This window comes from Macrotis lagotis, chromosome 1 (assembly GCF_037893015.1).
Source record: "Macrotis lagotis isolate mMagLag1 chromosome 1, bilby.v1.9.chrom.fasta, whole genome shotgun sequence".
Taxonomy (NCBI): Eukaryota; Metazoa; Chordata; class Mammalia; order Peramelemorphia; family Peramelidae; genus Macrotis; species Macrotis lagotis.
Genome location: NC_133658.1, coordinates 341,586,138 through 341,604,940, shown reverse-complemented (window position 1 = coordinate 341,604,940; position 18,803 = coordinate 341,586,138). Strand labels below are relative to the sequence as shown.

The 18,803-nt window shown below is 37.6% G+C and overlaps 1 protein-coding gene across 13 annotated transcripts in view; it reads right to left on the bottom strand.

The window, feature by feature from the left end:
• Nucleotides 1-267: 267 nt before the first annotated feature.
• The window catches only part of AKNA (AT-hook transcription factor), a 66,756-nt gene continuing 48,220 nt past the window's right edge, over nucleotides 268-18,803 (bottom strand). For 6 of the 13 annotated variants that reach the window (XM_074211756.1, XM_074211761.1, XM_074211759.1 and 3 more), the window contains 7 exons: nucleotides 14,862-15,032; nucleotides 13,573-13,688; nucleotides 7,893-8,030; nucleotides 6,418-6,513; nucleotides 5,551-5,667; nucleotides 4,422-4,626; nucleotides 268-1,937 (listed from right to left, as the gene is read on the bottom strand). In XM_074211756.1, the coding sequence (XP_074067857.1) occupies nucleotides 1,652-1,937; nucleotides 4,422-4,626; nucleotides 5,551-5,667; nucleotides 6,418-6,513; nucleotides 7,893-8,030; nucleotides 13,573-13,688; nucleotides 14,862-15,032 (1,129 nt within the window). In that variant the 3' untranslated portion in view covers nucleotides 268-1,651. The remainder of the gene's footprint in view (nucleotides 1,938-4,421; nucleotides 4,627-5,550; nucleotides 5,668-6,417; nucleotides 6,514-7,892; nucleotides 8,031-13,572; nucleotides 13,689-14,861; nucleotides 15,033-18,803) is intronic. The other 7 variants (XM_074211765.1, XM_074211767.1, XM_074211762.1 and 4 more) reach the window with 3 other exon arrangements.

Genomic DNA, 18,803 nt, shown 5'->3' with positions numbered 1-18,803 from the left:
AAATATGAATTTGAAATAAAATTACCCATGTTGTCAGACCCTGTTGATGTATTTGTTAGTTTTGATTTTGATTTTTCATTATAAAAGATGGGGAAGGTCATTCAGAAATAAAAATATAAAAACAAAAAAAAAAACTTTTGTTGACGACTTGGCCCCTAAAGTTTATTTCTAATGTAAATGACTATATATGGGGATCTGGAGTTCCAATCAACCTTCTCATTTGGCTTGCTCCCTTCCCATCCCTCCCCACTCTCAAGGATAATATACCTGCTAAATTTTTAGAATCTGAATGTCCTCCCAATGTAGTAACCTCACATAGACAGAAACCTATTTCCACTTGACTAAGTTAATTAACACCCTGGACCCTGTTAAAGCAGACCTCAGCTAAAACAGAAAAGAACCAAAAGATGCCCTTTTTTGATGTCTGAAAAGGGAAGAGGAAGTAGAATGAAGACAAAGAATGCAAGGAATGAAGAGAGAAAAAGGGAGAATAAAATGATGTAAAGAAATAAAAAGTCTGAATAATGAAAATGAAATGAGTTCTGGAAGGGAAGGCATGGATTCAGTCTTAATTTCTGCAAGACTTCAGAGGCTTAGTGTAGGAAACAAAGTCCCTTTCTTGCTTACCTTGCCTCTATTTTCAGTGCAAACATAACTTAGTAAATCAAAAGATGACAAAACACACCAGACACATTTTTTGCTTTGTTTTGTTTTTCTTAAAAAAAATCAGCATTCATTTTTCTTCATTAACCTTTGGAATTAAAATAAGATTTAAAATACCCCAAATATACAAATGCCATAAGCAATGCATTCTAGGAATGCTGAGGTAAGCATCAATGCGGGGGATTATGGTATCCCTCAGTGCGACAGTCTTTACCCAAAAGACAGATTCCTCAGGAAATATCTCAGCTCTGGTCAGTTAAATGCCAAATAAATCCACAGGAAGGAGGAAGGTTTAGGAGTAAGTACCAGGAGAAATTCTTTCAGGAAAAAAAAAACAAACTTCAAAAACACTAGCTTTAAACAGATGGATGGAGAAACACTTCTTTCCAGCAAAAGACTAATTGAAGGATGAGTGTCTGCTGCCTTGAAAACCCAGGGGGTTCTGTCCAATCAGACCACAAAAATAGTGCAGAAGCTGCCAGAAATGAGCCCCCCCCTTTTTTCACAGCTTTTGTATTCGTAGGAGTTGGCAATTCTCCTACCACTTCCCTTCTCCATAAACACACACACCCTGCAAGTCCTTGTCTCCTTGACTCTTGAAGGACTCAGTCTACTCCTGGGGACATGAGACAAAGCAGCTTTGCCTCAAAAAAAGACATCCTTAACTAGAGGCAGGAAAGGACCGTGTGGAAGGAAAAGTGATTCCCAAAGTTTCTTGTTTGCAGAGCACAGTTTATTATTCTCAGCATCACAATGCTGGTGGCTAACTGAAAGCCTTAGCCCTCTCTGTCCATATTTGAAAAATACACTGTTCTCTTGTAAATTAAAAAAAAAGCATTAAAAAAATAATCTTGTCATCTGCTATCAATTTAGCATTCAAATGAAGGGTTTTCCTCCAACATTTCCAGAACATTTGTTTGCTCTTGCAAGAAGTCCACCATTCTAGATGAAACAAAAGTCAAATGTGCTGCCCTCAAGTCAGTTCTTGTCAAAAGAGACAGGATCCCCTTAGACCACGAGCTCTATGCAGGTCAGCAGACAAAGACCGACTCATTTGCTTGGTGGTGAGCTCCACATTTTTGGCTGCTTCCACAGCTTGACTTAAGGACCTACTGAGGTCATCCAGGTCAATGAGATCCAGCTCAGACAAGTAGCGTCGGCCTGGAGTTGGAGTTTGGCGGCTCTGAGATGAGGGTCTCATTTGGGCAGGTTTTTTACCACTGGAATAATGTAGAGAGGAGGAGGTTGAGGTAGGTGCTACTGGAGAATAGTACCTGGGAAGACACAAAATAAATAAGTGAATGGTAAAAACCATAAGAACCTTATGACCTTTTTTTTCTATTGGGCCATAAATCTTGGATGAATCAAATATAATGAAATATGGGTGTTTGGATTAGAAATGATGGTGTTCCTGATCAATGAATAGAGTACCTATGAGATAAATAAGGCATGTTCTATATTATGCTTTTTTATTAAAAGAGCTCAGACAGAAAGTTCAGAAGGCTTAGAAAATGGAAGGGTAATGATCCTTTTTTTTTTGTTGGGGGGAGGCAAATCGTAGTTAAATGACTTGTCCAGGGTTACATAATTATTAAGATCTAAAGAGATTTGAACTCAGATCTTTTTGCTTCCCGACTGAATGCTTTCTCTACTTTGCTACCTAGCTAGCTGCCCTTTCTTTATAACTTTCTATGTTTTATCTTATGAATCTAAAAATATTCTTCTGAAGAATCTATAGGCTTCACCAGACTGGTGGAGGAATCTAGGATACAAAAAAGTTTAAGAACCTCCAATGTAGGTACTACCAACTCTCCCTCTTCAAAAATTACTTTGTATATATTTTGTGTTATAATAATGATAGCTAGCATAGCACTTTAAGGTTTGCAAAATATGTAATACATGTAAAATCTTCTTTTAACATATATATATATATATATATATATATATATATATATATATATATATATATTGCCTTACCAGAATATAAACTCCTAGTGGGCATGAGCTGATTTGTTTTTGTCTTTGTACTTCTAGTATCTACTACAGTGTCTAAAACATAGAAAGTCTTAATAAATGCTTGTTGGATCAAACCTGGATCATCCACTACCTTATCTGAGTCTCACAACAATCCTGGGAAGAAGATAGGGCAAGTATTATACCCTATTTTATGGACAGATTCACAAAATCTAGGTCTAATTATAGGGGCAGCTAGGTGGCACAGTAGATAGAGCAACAGCCCTAGAGTCAGAAGGACCTGAGTTCAAAACCAACTTCAGACATTTAATTACCTACCTGTGTGACCTTGAGCAAGTCACTAAACCTTATTGCCTTGCAAGAACCAAATAAATATCTAAATAAAATAAATGAATGAATAAATAAAAATAAGTAATAATAAAAGAAAAACTACTGTGTGGTACAGTGAAAAGCTCAAAAGGTTTGGAGTCAAAGAATTTGGACTGAAAATTCAGTTTTTCTAGTTACATTACTATCTGTAGAGACAGCTAGATAATACAGTTAAAGCATTAGCCCTAGAGTCAAAAAGACTCATCTTCTTGAGTTCAGATCTGGCTCCAGACACTTACTAGTTGTTTGTGACCCTGGGCAAATCACTTAATCCTATTTGCCTCAGTTTGCTCCTCTGTAAAATGATCAGGAAAAGAAAAAGGCAAACCACTTCCATATCTTTGTCAAGAAAACCTAAATGGGGTCCCAAAGAGTCTAACATGATGGATCAACATCATCTCTTATGATATTGGGCTAATTACTTAACTGCCTTAGTTTCTTCATCTCTAAAATGCAGCAAGCATATAGAAGGTCCTAGCCAGCTGTAAATATTGTGTCTTTTTCCATTCTATGCTGTCTGTTTCTATTTTTTTCTGACTTTTGGTTTGCTTTTGTGAATAGGTTTTCCTGTCTTGTCCCCGCTGAAGCCTGGGTATAGAAGCCACTAGAGTCCAAGTTAGGGACATGCAGGAGCCAATTTCTGTGAAAGAATCAATTATTCACTCTTCAGTATGTCAGTGTTCACTGTGAGCATTGATACCTTAGAAATTGCCAAACACTATAAATCAGGGCTTGATTTATCATTTTGTTAATTTCTACTTTTAAAGAAATGGAGAAAATATTAATAATGCAGATTAAGAAGTCCATTGTGTGAATTTTTTTTTTTAAAAAGAGCCAACTGTAAAATATATACCAAGGCACTGTTGGTCTGAGTCCAAGGCTGATTGGCATAGAAACTTAAACCAGTTGCTTTGTTTCTTACTTGAATTCAGCCCTCTTTAGGTGGCTTTTTGACTCCTAATCAGCTGATTTTTTCCTTGACTGCATCTCAGATCTCCTGAGTATAAGTAGTCCATGAGACCTTTCTCATGGCAGGCATAATCGGTGTGTGCCAGTACACCCAATCATTCTGCCTTCTGAATGGAACTGGAATTTGTTAGATATAAATCTGGATTAATGCAAATAATGTATCCTCTGCAATAATGGGCATTATTTGGATTTTTATTACCTACTTCCATTGCCAGGAATAATTTATATAATTATATAATTATATAATTCATATAAATTTATATATCTTTGAATAGTGTGGATTTAAATCATGTGTTCACAGGATTCACTGTTGACACTAATGAGAATCTGGTTATATGTATCATATAGCAAAGACCTTCTTGCTATCTCCTCAACAGGCCCTGCTTGAGCCTGGCTCAATTGCCAGGACAAAAGAGTTCATCTGGAAGGAAAAGAATGATTCTTACAATGCTGGAGGTGAATAAGGCACAACAGGAACTGGAGGGACATAAGTGAAGGCTGCTCCCACTGGACCTGGAAGTGGGGGTGCCAGATACCACAATCCAAGAGGACGAGGAAGCGATGGTGAAGTGGACTGCTGTTGACGTTGCCCAGATTTCCCAATTGGGCCAGAACTTGGAGGTGATCCCTTCTGTGTGCCCTTGTCTATCCCTGTGGGAAAAATGAGTTCCAAAGACAGTTAATCATTACCTTGCCATGAGAAAAACAACAGATGGGATTATTTCATGTCTAAAGACACCTGCCTTCTTGACTGAGATTCTCAGGTTCTGAGATCCTAAAGCTCTAGGATTCTTTGGCAAATGAGCATTACAAATCTAATTTGAATCACCTTGGCAGAAGGAAATGTTTGCTAAACTAGAGGAGCAAAGAACCCTAAGTAGGTGGTGTTCAGATAGCATTCCTTTTCTTCTGGAAACTAGAGTGAGAATTGGGGAATGTGGTTCCACCCCCCATGCTGTGCTACTGTTCTTCCAATATCCTCCCAAATTTTCCTATCACCATCTTCCTTCCTCATCTCTGAGTTTCTCCCCCCTTTCTCTGTGAGGGGTTCTGGGTCAACATTCCTGAGGAAATAGAGGGTGATAGGATATGTAAGAAAGATAGACAAAAAAGAGACCAGGCTAAATATTAATGGTTGATGTCACTTAGAAACAGAGACTTTTGTGAACCTCTACATTTTTTCGTGTTCCTTATTAAATCTGTCCCCAGGAAAGATGATACTGGAGATTTTAGGGCTATACAAAAGTCAATTATACCTCCTATTATCAAAGGATAGATCTTTGGACTCTACCCTACCCCCTAAACTAGCTTCTATAGAGTGGCCAAGATTAACACTCTGCCTATACCTACTTGGACCATGACTACTAAGAAAGGATTGCTCAGCTCTTCTCTCACTCTTAACCCAAATTCTGTCCACTGGTGTACTATAGTGGAGCAGTGGAGCAGAGACTGACTTACCTTTGCTAAAAAGGCTTTTATGTTATGGAGCAACAGATAAGAACATCAAATTCAAGGCGATTTTTAATGGACTTTTTTTTAGGAGGGGGTAGAGTAAGGAATCAGTTTCTATCCTACCAGAGGGCTCCCTATCCTTCTCTTCAGGACTCCTAGGTCTGTGACACATTGGACACTGGCTCTTCTTGACATAGTCATGGGGAAAAAGTTCTTCTGGATCCTTGCTGGGAGTGTTATCTAAAAAATGAAAAACAATCATTACATGGGACCTTGGGACCTTGACTTTACTCTCATTGAGTTCAACATAGGCAGAAGAATTGTGGTAAAAAATAAAATAGTCCTCTGTCTGTCTTCTCTTGACTCAGAGTTAGGATTAGTTCTAAGGGCCATACTAGGGAAAGGATGTGCCATTTCCTTGGCACCAAAAGATGTTTTGGGGGGTGGAGAATAGCTAGATTGGTGGAAGAGACAGTACCAAATTAGTTTGTGCCTCAGTGGGAGTGTCTTAGTCACCTTGGCTCTAAATGTTCATAGTATCTCCATCTCATAGATAATGGATGAAGTTTCAGCCAGAATTATCTGTGAAGGAAACATTGCCTTTTGAGGCATGCAAAGCTCCTTGAGTATAGGAATTTTAATTTTTGTTTTCATATACCCTCCCTCCTGCCCAACAATAGCACAGTGTCTGGCAAATAACATTATATGTGTATATATATATATATATATATACATATATATATATATGTATGTATATATGTATAGAGAGAGAGAGAGAGATAATATAGATAAAATATAATAATGATTGCCCAGATCCCTAGGGTAAAGACCTCAACCCTTCTAATATGTACTACTAATAGTGACAGAAAGACCTCACTGAAATCAAAATTAACTCTTCAGGCTGGTCTGGTCTATAATTTCTGGCATTAGTTGGATTTTCATTGTCTATTTCCACTGGGTCAGGGACAAGATCCCAAGAAAGGTTATTACCAGGAAGATTTTTCCTCACTGAGTGACAGTAGGGGCAGGAACGAGAATTGTTGTCTGCCTGGAAGCGCTGGGAAGATTTGATGTAATATTCCTGACCTAGGAACACAAACCAAAAATGGTAACTGTTTGCCATCTTGGGAATGGGTGGAACTGGAAATCAAAAAGTCATGATAAAATCATGTTATCACTAGTGAAAAGAACTCGAGTGTGTAACAGGCTTGTCATCTGATGGTCATTGGTCAAACTAGTGTTATTTTAAAACACAGAATCAAGTTATCAGCCTGGAGTCCCTGTGGTATTGGTTCAGGTTACAATGACTCACTAGATCACAGATTTGGAACATATAAAATACCTCAGAGGTCATCCAGGCCAACTTTACAATAAAAAAAATTAAGCTTAGAGATAATAAGAGATTTGTCCAAGGTCAAAGTTGGGATATAAACTCTGTTCCTCTTAACTCCAAACCCAGAACTCTTTCCACTTCAGCACCACATTCCCTCATGGGACAGGGAGAAAGGACATCTTTCCTAAAGTTTTATATCAGTTTCTGCTTGTTTATATTTTCTTTATATTTATATTTCTGCTATGTTTATATTTTCCTGGAAGTTGGAATCACACAGGAAAAAAAGGGGGAAGGAATGGCAGAGAATAAAGATTTTCTTTTGTGCCACAAACTGAAGTTGTTTGAAAGTCAACATCATGGAGTAGAAGGGATCAATGCAAGATGTCCCCAGGTACCAAAATTAATCATTCTTTTTCTTTCCTCCCTTACTCCATCCCTCCCTTTCTCTTTCTTTTCTTCTTTCCTTCTTTCTTTCTTTCTTTCTTTCTTTCTTTCTTTCTTTCTTTCTTTCTTTCTTTCTTTCTCTTCCTTCCTTTATTCCTTTAACTTGTAAAATAAGTTTTATTGATGTCTTTGGATTTTATTTCAGTCATTCCTGAACATCACCTTGTGTCCTCAGTCTGAACTGAAACCTCCTTATTACTAAGACAAACAAGCAAAAACAACTGATAGAATAACTAAATCTGACATCTATTTAACTACCTCTCTGCTTGGTCTCTATGCTAAGAGGAGGAATAGGGTAGGTTAGGTTTCATTATCTGTTCTAATAAGATTAGTAGGTCACAAATTTAATGATGTTTTTTGTTATTACATTCACTGATGTGTAAATTGTAAGCAATTCATGTAAGCAACAATAATTAGCATTTTTTGGTTAAGATTCATTGTTTTATTCTTCTTATTTTATTGTTAGTTCTTTGCTATCTGTAATCAACAATTACTTAGCTTTACTGATCTCACATACCATTTACATTTTTTTTTCCTTCCTCCTCCTCTTTTTCTTAACTAAGATCTTTGCAATACTTTTTTCTAGACTGGCCCCAAGGCCAGTGAATGGAGCTTCAGCACATAGATGAGATGAAGAAGATCTTGAAATACCTCCCCAGTCAGTGTAATGACTGTTTTCTTCTCTCACCTGTGTAGTGGCCTTGGTAGCTGATTTCGTCTGTTTGTTTCCCTCTGGTTTCTCCTTTTATTCGGTCTGGGAGGTTCTGTTCCTCAGCTCTGCTCTCCTTAGACTGGACCCTGGATATGAATTGTTCTGACTTAGAAGCTGCAATGGATAGAGTCCAAAAGAACCAGAAGAAATCATCAGAGGTGTGAGTAACAAAACTTTCACTGAGGAGGGGTCCTTATCTAGAGTGCAATCTAGATTGTAGTAGGGGGAAAATATACCCTGGCACACCTTGGAATTTCTACCCTGATGGAGGAAATAGCATTCTACTTCTTAGGTTTAGTATTGTTCAGGGGAGCAGGGTTTCTGGAGGGCAATGCCATGAAAAAGTAAACAGGGGAAAGAAGTACCTTTAGAAAGGTACTGATATCACCCTTTAAATTTTTGCCCTGGGGGCAAAGCTCCAACTGCTCTTCTCTAGTTACGTCTTTGGAAAGCACTTCCCAGAGGGGGAAAAAAAATAACTGCAATTCTTCTAGTTGATGACAGTAATGCAGAAAAAGGCATAGATATTTAACTTATTATTTGTACTTCAGGTCTTCATCTCTTTCAAATGTGTAAGACTGAGGATATAACTTTTCTCCTATCCCCAAAAAACATTATAGCCAAATTTTGGAACTATCAGGTCAAAGAAAAATGGCCAGAGAGAAAGAGGAGTACAAAAAAAGTGCAGAAGGAAGGAAGAAATGGAATGGGGGTAAAGTATTTCACATAAAGAGGAACAAAAAAAAACCTATTAAAGGGGGGAAAGAGAAAGGGTAGGTGATGGGCATTATTTGAACAAAATGCTAGCAATATAATTACAGTAATATAACACAAGGATTATACACCATGAACAGGTGAGATTCATCCCAGGAATTGACTCAATATTAAGGGGTTGATTCAATATTAAGAAAACTAACAACATAATTGACTACAACAATAGCAAAACCAACAGAATCATATAATTATCTCACAAAATTCTAAAAAAGCTTTTGACAAAATGCAGCAGTCATTTCTATTAAAAACACTAAAAAGCATAGGAATAAAGAGGAACAAAATGATAAGCAACATCTATCTAAAATCATCAGCAAGCATTATCTGTAATGGGAATAAGATCAAAAGTGAAGCAAGGATGTTCATGATTACCACTATTATTTAATTTAGTTCTAGAAATGTTAGCTATGGCAATGAGAAAAAAAAGAAATAGAAGGAATTAGAATATGCAATGAAAAAATAAAACTGTCACTTTTTGCACATGTTATGATGGTATATTTAGAGAACGCTAGAGAATCAACTAAAAAAACTTCCTGAAGTAATTAACAACTTCAGCAAAGTTGCAGGATATAAGATAAACTCACAGAAAACATAACAAAGTCCAGCAGTAAGAGAAAGAGAAATTCCATTTAAAATAATTATAAACAACATAAAATACTTGGGAGTCTATCTACCAAGACAAACTCAGGAACTATATGAACACAATTATATACTTATAATTTTTCACACAAATAAAATCAGAATTAAACATTGGAAAAAATTTCAATTGCTTATAGGTAGGTTGAGTCAGTATAATAAAAATGGACAATCTTGCCTAAATTTTCTTATTCATTATCATACCAATTGAACTACCAAAAAATTATTTGATAGAGCTTCTTCTGGAAGAACAAAAGTTGAAGAATATCTAGGGAATTAATGAAAAACTACAAAACTTCAAGAGGTTTAACAATAACAGATCTCAAGCTATATTATAAAGCAGTAATCATCAAACTTATCTTGTATTGACTATGAAATAGTGATGGATTAGTGGACTAGATTAGGTATACAAGACAAATGACCATAGTAATCTATTATTTGATAGACTGGGGATACTAGAAAACAATAGGGCACAAGCTAGGTATAGACAAACATCTCATACCATATACCAAGATAAGGTCAAAATGGGAACATGATTTAGATATTAAGGTTTAAACCACAAACAAATTAAAGGAGCAAGGAATAGTCTACCTGTCAGATATATGCAGAAGAGAAGAATTAATGGTCAAACAAGAAATAGAGAGAATGTAAAAAAAAGATAATTTTGATTATATTAAAGGCTTTTCCACAAACAAAATAATGCAATATTAAAAGGAAAACAGAAAGCTGGGGGAAAAAAATTTATAGCAAGTGACTCTGAAAGAGGCCTCATTTCTTAAATATATAGAAAACTGAATTAAATTTATAAGAAAACAAGTCATTTCCCAAATCATAAATGGTCAAAGGGCAGTTTTCCGATGAAGAAATCAAAATTGTCTCTAGGCATTATGAAGAAGTTTTCTAAATTTTTTATTAAAGAAATGGAAATTAAAACAATTCTGAGGTATCATCTCATACCTATCAGGTTGGCTAATATGAAAAGACAGGGAAATAATAAATGTTGGAGAGGATATGGAAAAATTGGGACACCAATGATTGCTGGTAGAGTTGTGAACTGATCCAACATTCTGAAGAGCAATTTGTAACTATGCCCAAAGGGCAACCGAACTGCAAACTCTTTGATACACCAATACCACTGCTATTGGTATTCCCAAAAAGATTTTTTTTAAAAAGGGGAAAGGATCTTTTCAAATATTTATAGTGGGCATTTTCATGGTGGAAAAATATTGGAAACTGATGGAGTGCCCATAAATTGGGAATGGTTGAATGTTATGGACTATTCTTCAATAAAAAATGAATAGGCAGATTTCAGGAAAAACCTCAAAAGACTTTATGAACTGATGCAAAATGAAAATGAAAAGAACCAGGAAAACATTGTATACAATATCAGCAACTATAAATGTAATTCAGATCTTCACAGCAGTACAATGATGTGAAACAAGTACAAAGGACTTATAAAGGAAAATACTATCCAAATTCAGATAAAGAACTGATGGACTTCCAGTACAGATTAAAGCATACTTTCTTCACTTAGCTTTCTTTTTCATGGACTTGTTTACTTTTGATCTTTCTTCTTTCACAATTGTGAATAATATGGAAATATGTTTTCTGAGATAGCACTATATAACATATCAAATTGCCTACCATTTTAGGAAGAGAGGAAGAAAAATTTAAAATTTAAAACTTTGTAAAATGAATGCTAAAATTGTCTCAACATGTAATTGGAGAAAAAAATAAAATACTTGAAAATGCAGGAAAAAAAGTCATAGCTCCCCAAGAAAATTGAAAACACTTGAAATAAAGTTCTGTCTCCATCACTTTGAGCGATGGATCATTCACTCAACCTTTTCATGCTTCAGTTTCGTTATCTATCAAAATGAAGGTATAATAGTAATGACACTATGTCTTTCAAGGTTGTTGTGTTTTGAAAATCATAAAGTACCCTAGAAATGTGAGTTTTTATTAATAAAATTACAACCCCTTGATAGATGCACTTGAACAGAACAAAATACAGTGTGGGAATAGATTGGTGTCAGTCTGCTTCCTATATTTCTTCTCTATCCAACCTTTTATTTCCCATTTTCCAAATCCCAGAGAGAAAATGATTAAACATGCCAAAAGTACCCTTCTGTGAAGCTGTTTCACCTTTAGGGTGTCCCAACTTCTAATTCAACCATCCATTTGATCAGATTTATCTGGGTACATTTACTTTTCCCTCCTCTATAAGTCTCTAAACTGCTTCAGGTCAGAGACTTTCACTTTTGTCTTAATATCTCCAGTGTCTACATGATGCCTGTCACACAGTAGAAATTTAACATATGTTTTGTTGAAAAATGAAAAATTACACAGTCCCTACCTTAAGGAGTCAACATGATACAGAAGAAAAACTCAGGATTTTGGAGCCACACGACCAGGATGCAAATTCTTGTGTCTCTGAGTATTAATGCCTATGTGCTTTGGGTAAATTGTTTCTCCTTTTTGGGCCTTATTTCCTCATCTGTGAAATTCCAAGGATGGACTAGAGGGATTTTTAAGGTCTCTTTTAGTTCTAAATGTTTTATTCTAATCTTATGGGGTGGGCAATATAGCTTATATCTAAATAATGACGATACAAAGTAAAATATGATAAGAACAAAGGAGAATGATGAGGGAGGAAGATTGCTTTCAACTGGGGGAATCAGGAAGACTTCACGGAGGAAAAGGTACTTGAGTTGGGTCGTAGAGGAAGGGAAAGACTCCAAATACAAATGCTGATGAAAGGAAGTCACTAGACTAATTTGCTTTCATTCTTTTCTGTAGTTGCAGAAAGTATCTCTGACCCCAGCCAGCATCTCACTAATATGTGCCAAGGTCATGAGAGGGATCAACCATGAAGTAAAATTCTTGACAAAAGGAGAGAAACAATTCCAAGGGTTCCTGTCCCCTGTGTGGACAGTAGTATCAGTGTACCCTTCCCCAGGAACTGTCATTAAGAGGCAATAAGAGTTAGATTTTCATCCTTCCCAAGTTGTTTCTGATGGTAAGAAGCTGTATTAAACTCTTTCAGGACTTGACTTTACATTTAATAAGAGTCAAATGAAGGACCCTCTTTGTTACCCCAATGCATCATCTTTATCCTCATCATCAACAACATTTATACAGTAAACTCAGGTTACGCACAAAGTACTTTCCTCACAACAATCTTGATGGGTTCTTTTCTGAATCTTATGATTTCAGAAAGACAGCAATGAGTTGGATCATAGAAAGGTGCTAAAAAGGTCAAACCAGGATGGCAGAGGGCCTTGAATTTATGTTATATAGAAATAAGATGAAGAGTTGGAAGACGTTTAACCTGAGCAAAGTGGGGATATGATATCTATTTTCAAATATTTGAAGGTTTGTTATATGGAATAGGGAAATAGATTCACTCTATTTTGCCCTAGAAAATAGAATCAGGAACAATGGGCAGAAGTCACAAAGAAGAAAATCAAGATGATGTCAGAAAAAGCTTCCAAACAATGAGAGCTACCCCAAAATGAAAGGCCTGCCTTAAAGCTTAGTGGGTTCCACTACATTGAAAGTCTTCATTGTAGAAGCTGGAGGAACACTTCTTTTTAGGGATGGGTTACTAAGGTTCCTTGTAACTCTCAAGTTCTATGATACTGAGGCAGAGAAAATATCAGCCCTGTTTTTGAGAGGAAGAAATTGAAGCCAAGGCATGAAGGCTGTAATTTGGAATCACAGAGATGAAATGTGAATCCTAGGTGCAGCTACTTAATGGTTTTGTGACCTTGGATACAAGGTCCTACTAATCTGGACCTTCATTTTCTCATCTGTAAAATGAAGGTACCTGGACTAGATAATCCCTAGGGTCCTTTTTCTATCTCTAAATACTATAATTTAATGATGGATTAAGGGATTTGTTCAAGATCACAAAGCTAGAAAATGCCAAGAGGTGTGGGTTTGAACCCAATTCTCCTGACTCCAAGTGCTCCAACGCTCCTTCCACTAACACCAAACCTGCTCAAAGAATGTCCAGTTAGATTCTCTGAAGGTAAAGAGATCTGTCACTGAAGAAGCAGTTTTCCAATTCAGATTCTGACCCCTAGAAAGTCAGCCTTAAAGTGGAAATGTTTTACATGACTTCATATGTAAAATGAGTATCAGATTTCTTGCCTTTTCAATGTGTGAAGGGAGGGATGGAAGAGAACTTGGAACCAAAAATAAAATAAAAAAAATCAAACAAATTTAAAAAAGTCAATTCACTTACTTTGGGCTGGTTGTGGACCTTCCCGGGGCACAGAGGAGGATCTCAGCCGCAACCTTACTCTGCTATTGCTTTGGGTTGTATCTCCATGGTCCCCCCGATATCTTTCTGCAGATTTACTGACAAGAGACAAGAAGAAGACAAAGTTAACTCCTGGAACTTTGCTAAAAAAATACAATCTTTTATAATTGATCTTGACTATCAAATATTCCAAAGATTGTGGGATCAATAGTTAGCACCCTAACCCAAAGAAAGGGCAGCTTCCATACAAACTCATCCTCTTTCTAAAAGCCAATAGCCACATTCCCTCAGGTACCATGTTCTTTTGTGACTGTAAGTCCTCAAATAACCAGGGAGATGCAATCACTTTTTTAGGCACCTGCTGCCACTGTGCTTCGACTGACTCCAGTTTTAGACCACCTGGTACTAAGATGGCAAAGAAACTAATGCTCTGGGGTGGGGTGGGGGGGATAGGAAGCTGAACTCAGAGTCTGAGTTCCTACCCTTTAAAGAGCTGCTTTGAGAGAGTCATAGGAAACAGAATGGGCAGGGGACAATATTGTTTCATTCCTTTATACTCTATCCTGGTCAGGCTACATAGTAAGGATTGTGATCTGATTTGGTCACTCTGTCCCAGCCAGATCTCAAATAGAGAATTGTGTTCCATTCAGGACATCACATCTTAGGAAGGATGGTACCAAGCTGGAGTACATTTAGAGGAAACCAGTGAGGATACTGAACTAACTAGAGACCAAATCTTATAAGGACTGGTTAAAAGAACAAGATACTTAACTTGGAGAAGACAAGATTGGAGTCAAATGCAAGAGCTTGATGTTATGAAAGATTGAAGGTAAAAGGATAAGGAGGTAGCGAGGATGAGATGAATAGATAAAGAAGAGAAACAAAAACATGAACTTGGATATATCATAGTATGAAAACAAAAAATCTGAACTTGGACAGACTTTGAGAGAGAGTGGAGGATTGAAGAGCCTGGAATACAATGAGACATAGGGTCATGTAAAACTGGACATTACTCAATGATAATCTCAACAATAGGTATTTAAAGGGCTGTTAGTGTGAAAAGGAAATTAGATTTGCTTTAGTTGACTCCAGTCACATGAAACCACGTGGTTTCAGTATTGGCAATGGTAGCAAGTTTACCTCTGCAGTGGCCTTTAAAGAGGAACCCACAGGGTCATTTTATAAGGGATGTGGTAGCTGTCCAAACTTGGGTTCAAACAAATGACCTCTGAATCCCTGCCAACCCTGAGATTCCACAATTATCTAAGTACCTGGTGTGGGATGAGTTCCCCAAAGCAAAGAGGTCCTTTGCAAGTCTGCTACGAGCCCTGGTACCAAGTTGGAAGTTATGACTTGAGATGTCCCGAGCTGGGTTGTCCAAGCTAGCCTCTATCCTCTCTCGGAGTCGGGTCACTTCTTGCTGTAGGGCCCGGATAGCTTGACTGTCATAAAAATAGAGTTGGTGAGCACAGTGCAATGGGGGAATTCTAAGGGGTTCCTGTGACTATTTTGTCTTAGGCACAAGGGAGGGCATGTATCTGTTGGTCATGGCATACATATGATTTCTAGGCATCATAGGACCATAGGTTTAGAGCTAAATGAACATCAGAAGCCATCTTAGTCCAACTTCTTCATTTTACAGATGAGAAAACTAAGGCCCGTAGATTTTAAGTGACCTGTCCAAGGTTATACAAGTAATAAATTGAAGATCTGAGATTTCAGCTTGGGCCATATAACCCTTTTCTACTATACCATGAAGAGAAGAATAGGCAAAGATCACTGAGAAAAACAGTGGCCATGTATACAACTTGGTATCTTCCTCAGAGGGTCCAGTCCTTGAAGGCTCAGGGTGTTAAGCTCCTTGTCATCCTCTTTTCTCTACATCCCCTTTATTTTCCCTCACAGGGGATAAAACCTCTCTGATATCTCTAACAGGAGGTTTCTCCCCTGAGGCCTCCCCAATATATTAATCAATCAATCAATAAGTATTAATGGAGCATTTGCTTGTGCTGTTGAAAACTAGAAAAACAACAAAAACCAAAAGACAAAAATAAAAATCCCAGATCCTGTTCTCAAGGAACAGACATTCTAATCAATAGCTACTGGGTTTTCTGAACAACTCGTTTTACCATGATATCCCTTTGCCTTCCTCAGAGGAACAGGCAGGTAATGTAGGCAGGATGAGATTCTTGTAATGAAAGGTTCTGGTTGATATCTGTTTAGTAGAAATCTGACTGTATTTAGATCTATGAAGGAGAATTTTCTTTCAGGACAAATTTGGGGGTGGGGGGAGTGGTAGCTTTTCCCTAGGTCCTTTAAGAATTTTCATAGATCAGATGCTCTGGCAAGTGTGTCTAATCCATGACCCCATAGCCCATATGAGGCCCTCAATGTCCTTACTTTTTTATCATTACATTTCATTATTATACTTATTAGGAATATGGACTTTGTAGTCATAAATATTAAATATGGGTTGTTACATTGTTTTCATCAATAAATATTAAATAAATTAAACAAGTTTTTGTTGGACAATGTGCCCCAGAAGGGCTAAAAGACTAAAAACTCATGCTAGAGGATCATATCACCTCTTTTAATCCTCTTATTTTACAGATGACGAGCCTGAAGCTGAAAGAAGAATAAATAATATATCTAAGGTTACTCATAGTCTAGTTAAGTGACAGTAAAATGTCAAACTCAGTTTTTTATTCCAAATCCTGGGGGATTTTCCCATAACAACATCCTGCTGCTTCCACATAGATTTTACAAGTTGCCCATTGGAGAGAGAAAGGAGAGTTGTTTTCAGCATCTTCTCCTGGATGATGAAAGTGGAATTCATCACAGATGTTTACTATCATCACCATTCAGACAGGAGAGGCCACTGGGATGGTGAAAAACATGAGAAGTCTAACAGGAGTAACAACAAACTATTCAGGAGGCTGGTAAAATATACATAAAATGCCCCAACTATCACCACACCTTTTTGCCTTTAAGTTTATCTTTAATGCACCAACTTCCCTCTTCCCATCTCCTCCCCCCTCCCCCCCCCCACCAGAGTGTGAATAGAAATAGTGATTAGTGTTCTGTCACAGGCAGCATGGGACACTAGACTTATAGGCAAGAGACCCAGGTTCTAATTTGTAACTTTGCCACTAACTTGTGTGACCTTAGGAAAGTAGTGTTTGTTATCTATACTTCTAAGTATCACAAATGGTAGTAGGGATGGAACTAGAGAAAACTGAAAGGGACCCCAGGGACCATCTAATCCATTCACTTTACTCTACAGATGAAGAAAGTGAGGACCCAGAGATCCATCTAGCAAGTTGCAAGAGTCAGGATTTGAATCCAGGTCCTCTGAGCCTTCAAATCTAAGTTTTCTTCTCACCACACCAGATGGCTATGTTCTTTCTAAATCAGATTCATTTGCTAGGAACGAAACTTGGGTCCTCTTCTTAAGTGGGTTCCATCTAAAATGTTGGTACGTCAAGGCCCCCTCAAGTTGGAGACATTTTGTGACCCTGCCAGATGCCAGTTTCCCACCCCCATAGGCACAGCACTCATACACACAAGAAAGAGGAATCCAGGATCTTCAGAACTTCCATGGTCATCTTCCTGAATAATACATTTCTTCTAACATCACTGATTCAGCCAGGTTCCCAAAAGGTTACAGTTTTCCTAATACCAGGTCAACTCTTCCCCCAATGGTAGCTCCTAATGCTTCTTTCCAGACCAAGAGAAATGAGAGGAGAGGAGAGACCCTTGGGGGTTCTTCTAGCTCTACCGCCTTGGAGGAGTTAGAGCTTAGAACCTGCCAAAGCTACATGTGTCTGAGTTGCTAGTTCCCTAGCAATCCCCATGGAGACATTTGTTATGGCTTCATAATCTGGAGATGTATAATGAGGACACGTGTGGTCTGGGGAAAGCATTCCTGCCAATAATCATTGGCTGTGCAGGGAGCTCTGGGGCAACTTGAGAAGGACTGGATTTTTGATTCTAGGGATCACTGATGGGGGAAGGGATTTGGGTCAGTCAGGGCTATGAAAGAGAATTAGGACCCAGCTTTAGACTGGCCTGGCTTGTTACTCCTCTAATTCACGGTCTGTTGAATTGCCATCATTCCAAGGATGACAGCAAATGTTCCTGAGGATATTTTATAGTTTATCCTGGAAAGGACAATAGTAACAGATATTATTAATATAGTGTTTTAAGACTTGCAACAACCTTGTGAGGTAGGTGCTATTATATCTATTTTACAGATGGGGAAACTGAGGCAAACATTGGATAAGTGACTTTCCCAGGATCACACAGTTTGTAAGTGTCTGAGGCAGAATATAAAATAAGAGCTCCCTCCCTCCAGGTACAGTACACTATCCACTGCACCACCTAACTGCCTTTTATAAAGGCAGTTTACCTGTGAACTAGAACTTTCCATGCCTTTTGTCTTTATTCTAGGCAGTGTGTGTGTGTGTGTGTGTGTGACCTATTTGGCAATCTGGTGAAACTTACAGACCCCTTCTTAAGAGAAAATAAACTAATTATTTTGAAACACAATGATCAAAAATATAGAAATATTGAGGGGGAAACAATTCATAGGCCCTAGGTTAAGAAACCCTTAGGCATTAGAAAAGATGAATGACATCAGAGGCCTTTCAGCTCTAACTTTGGGGTAGACCCTGGGTCCAAATTTATCACTTTTATTCGTACCAGCTGTGTGACCTTAGGCAAATTACTTATCCCCTCTGGGTCTCATTTTCCTTGGCTTTAAGATAAAACAAGAGTAGCTGGTCTCTAAAGTCTTTTCTATGTCCAACACTCTATGATCTATGATCGAATAAAAGGGTCTCAAAAATAGAAGAATCAACAGGTGGGCTCACAGCTGATCAGTATGGTTGACTTTGCTGATGGTCAGCTTCCAACAGTCCAGAGAAATGTCTACCGCTTGCCAAAAGCAGATAAAATGAGAACAGAAAAGAATTAAAACTCCTATTTATCTTTTTTTAGATTTGTTTTTGGTTTTTTTTTTTGCAAGGCAATTAAGTGGCTTGCCCAAGGTCACACAGCTAGGTAATTAGTAAGAGTCTGAGGTCGGATTTGAACTCAGGTACTCCTGACTCCAGGGCTGGTGCTCTTTCCACTGCACCACCTAGCTGCCCCCTAAACTCCTGTTTATCTTAAGATTTCTCAGCAGAACAGTATTTGACTAAATACATAGGAGA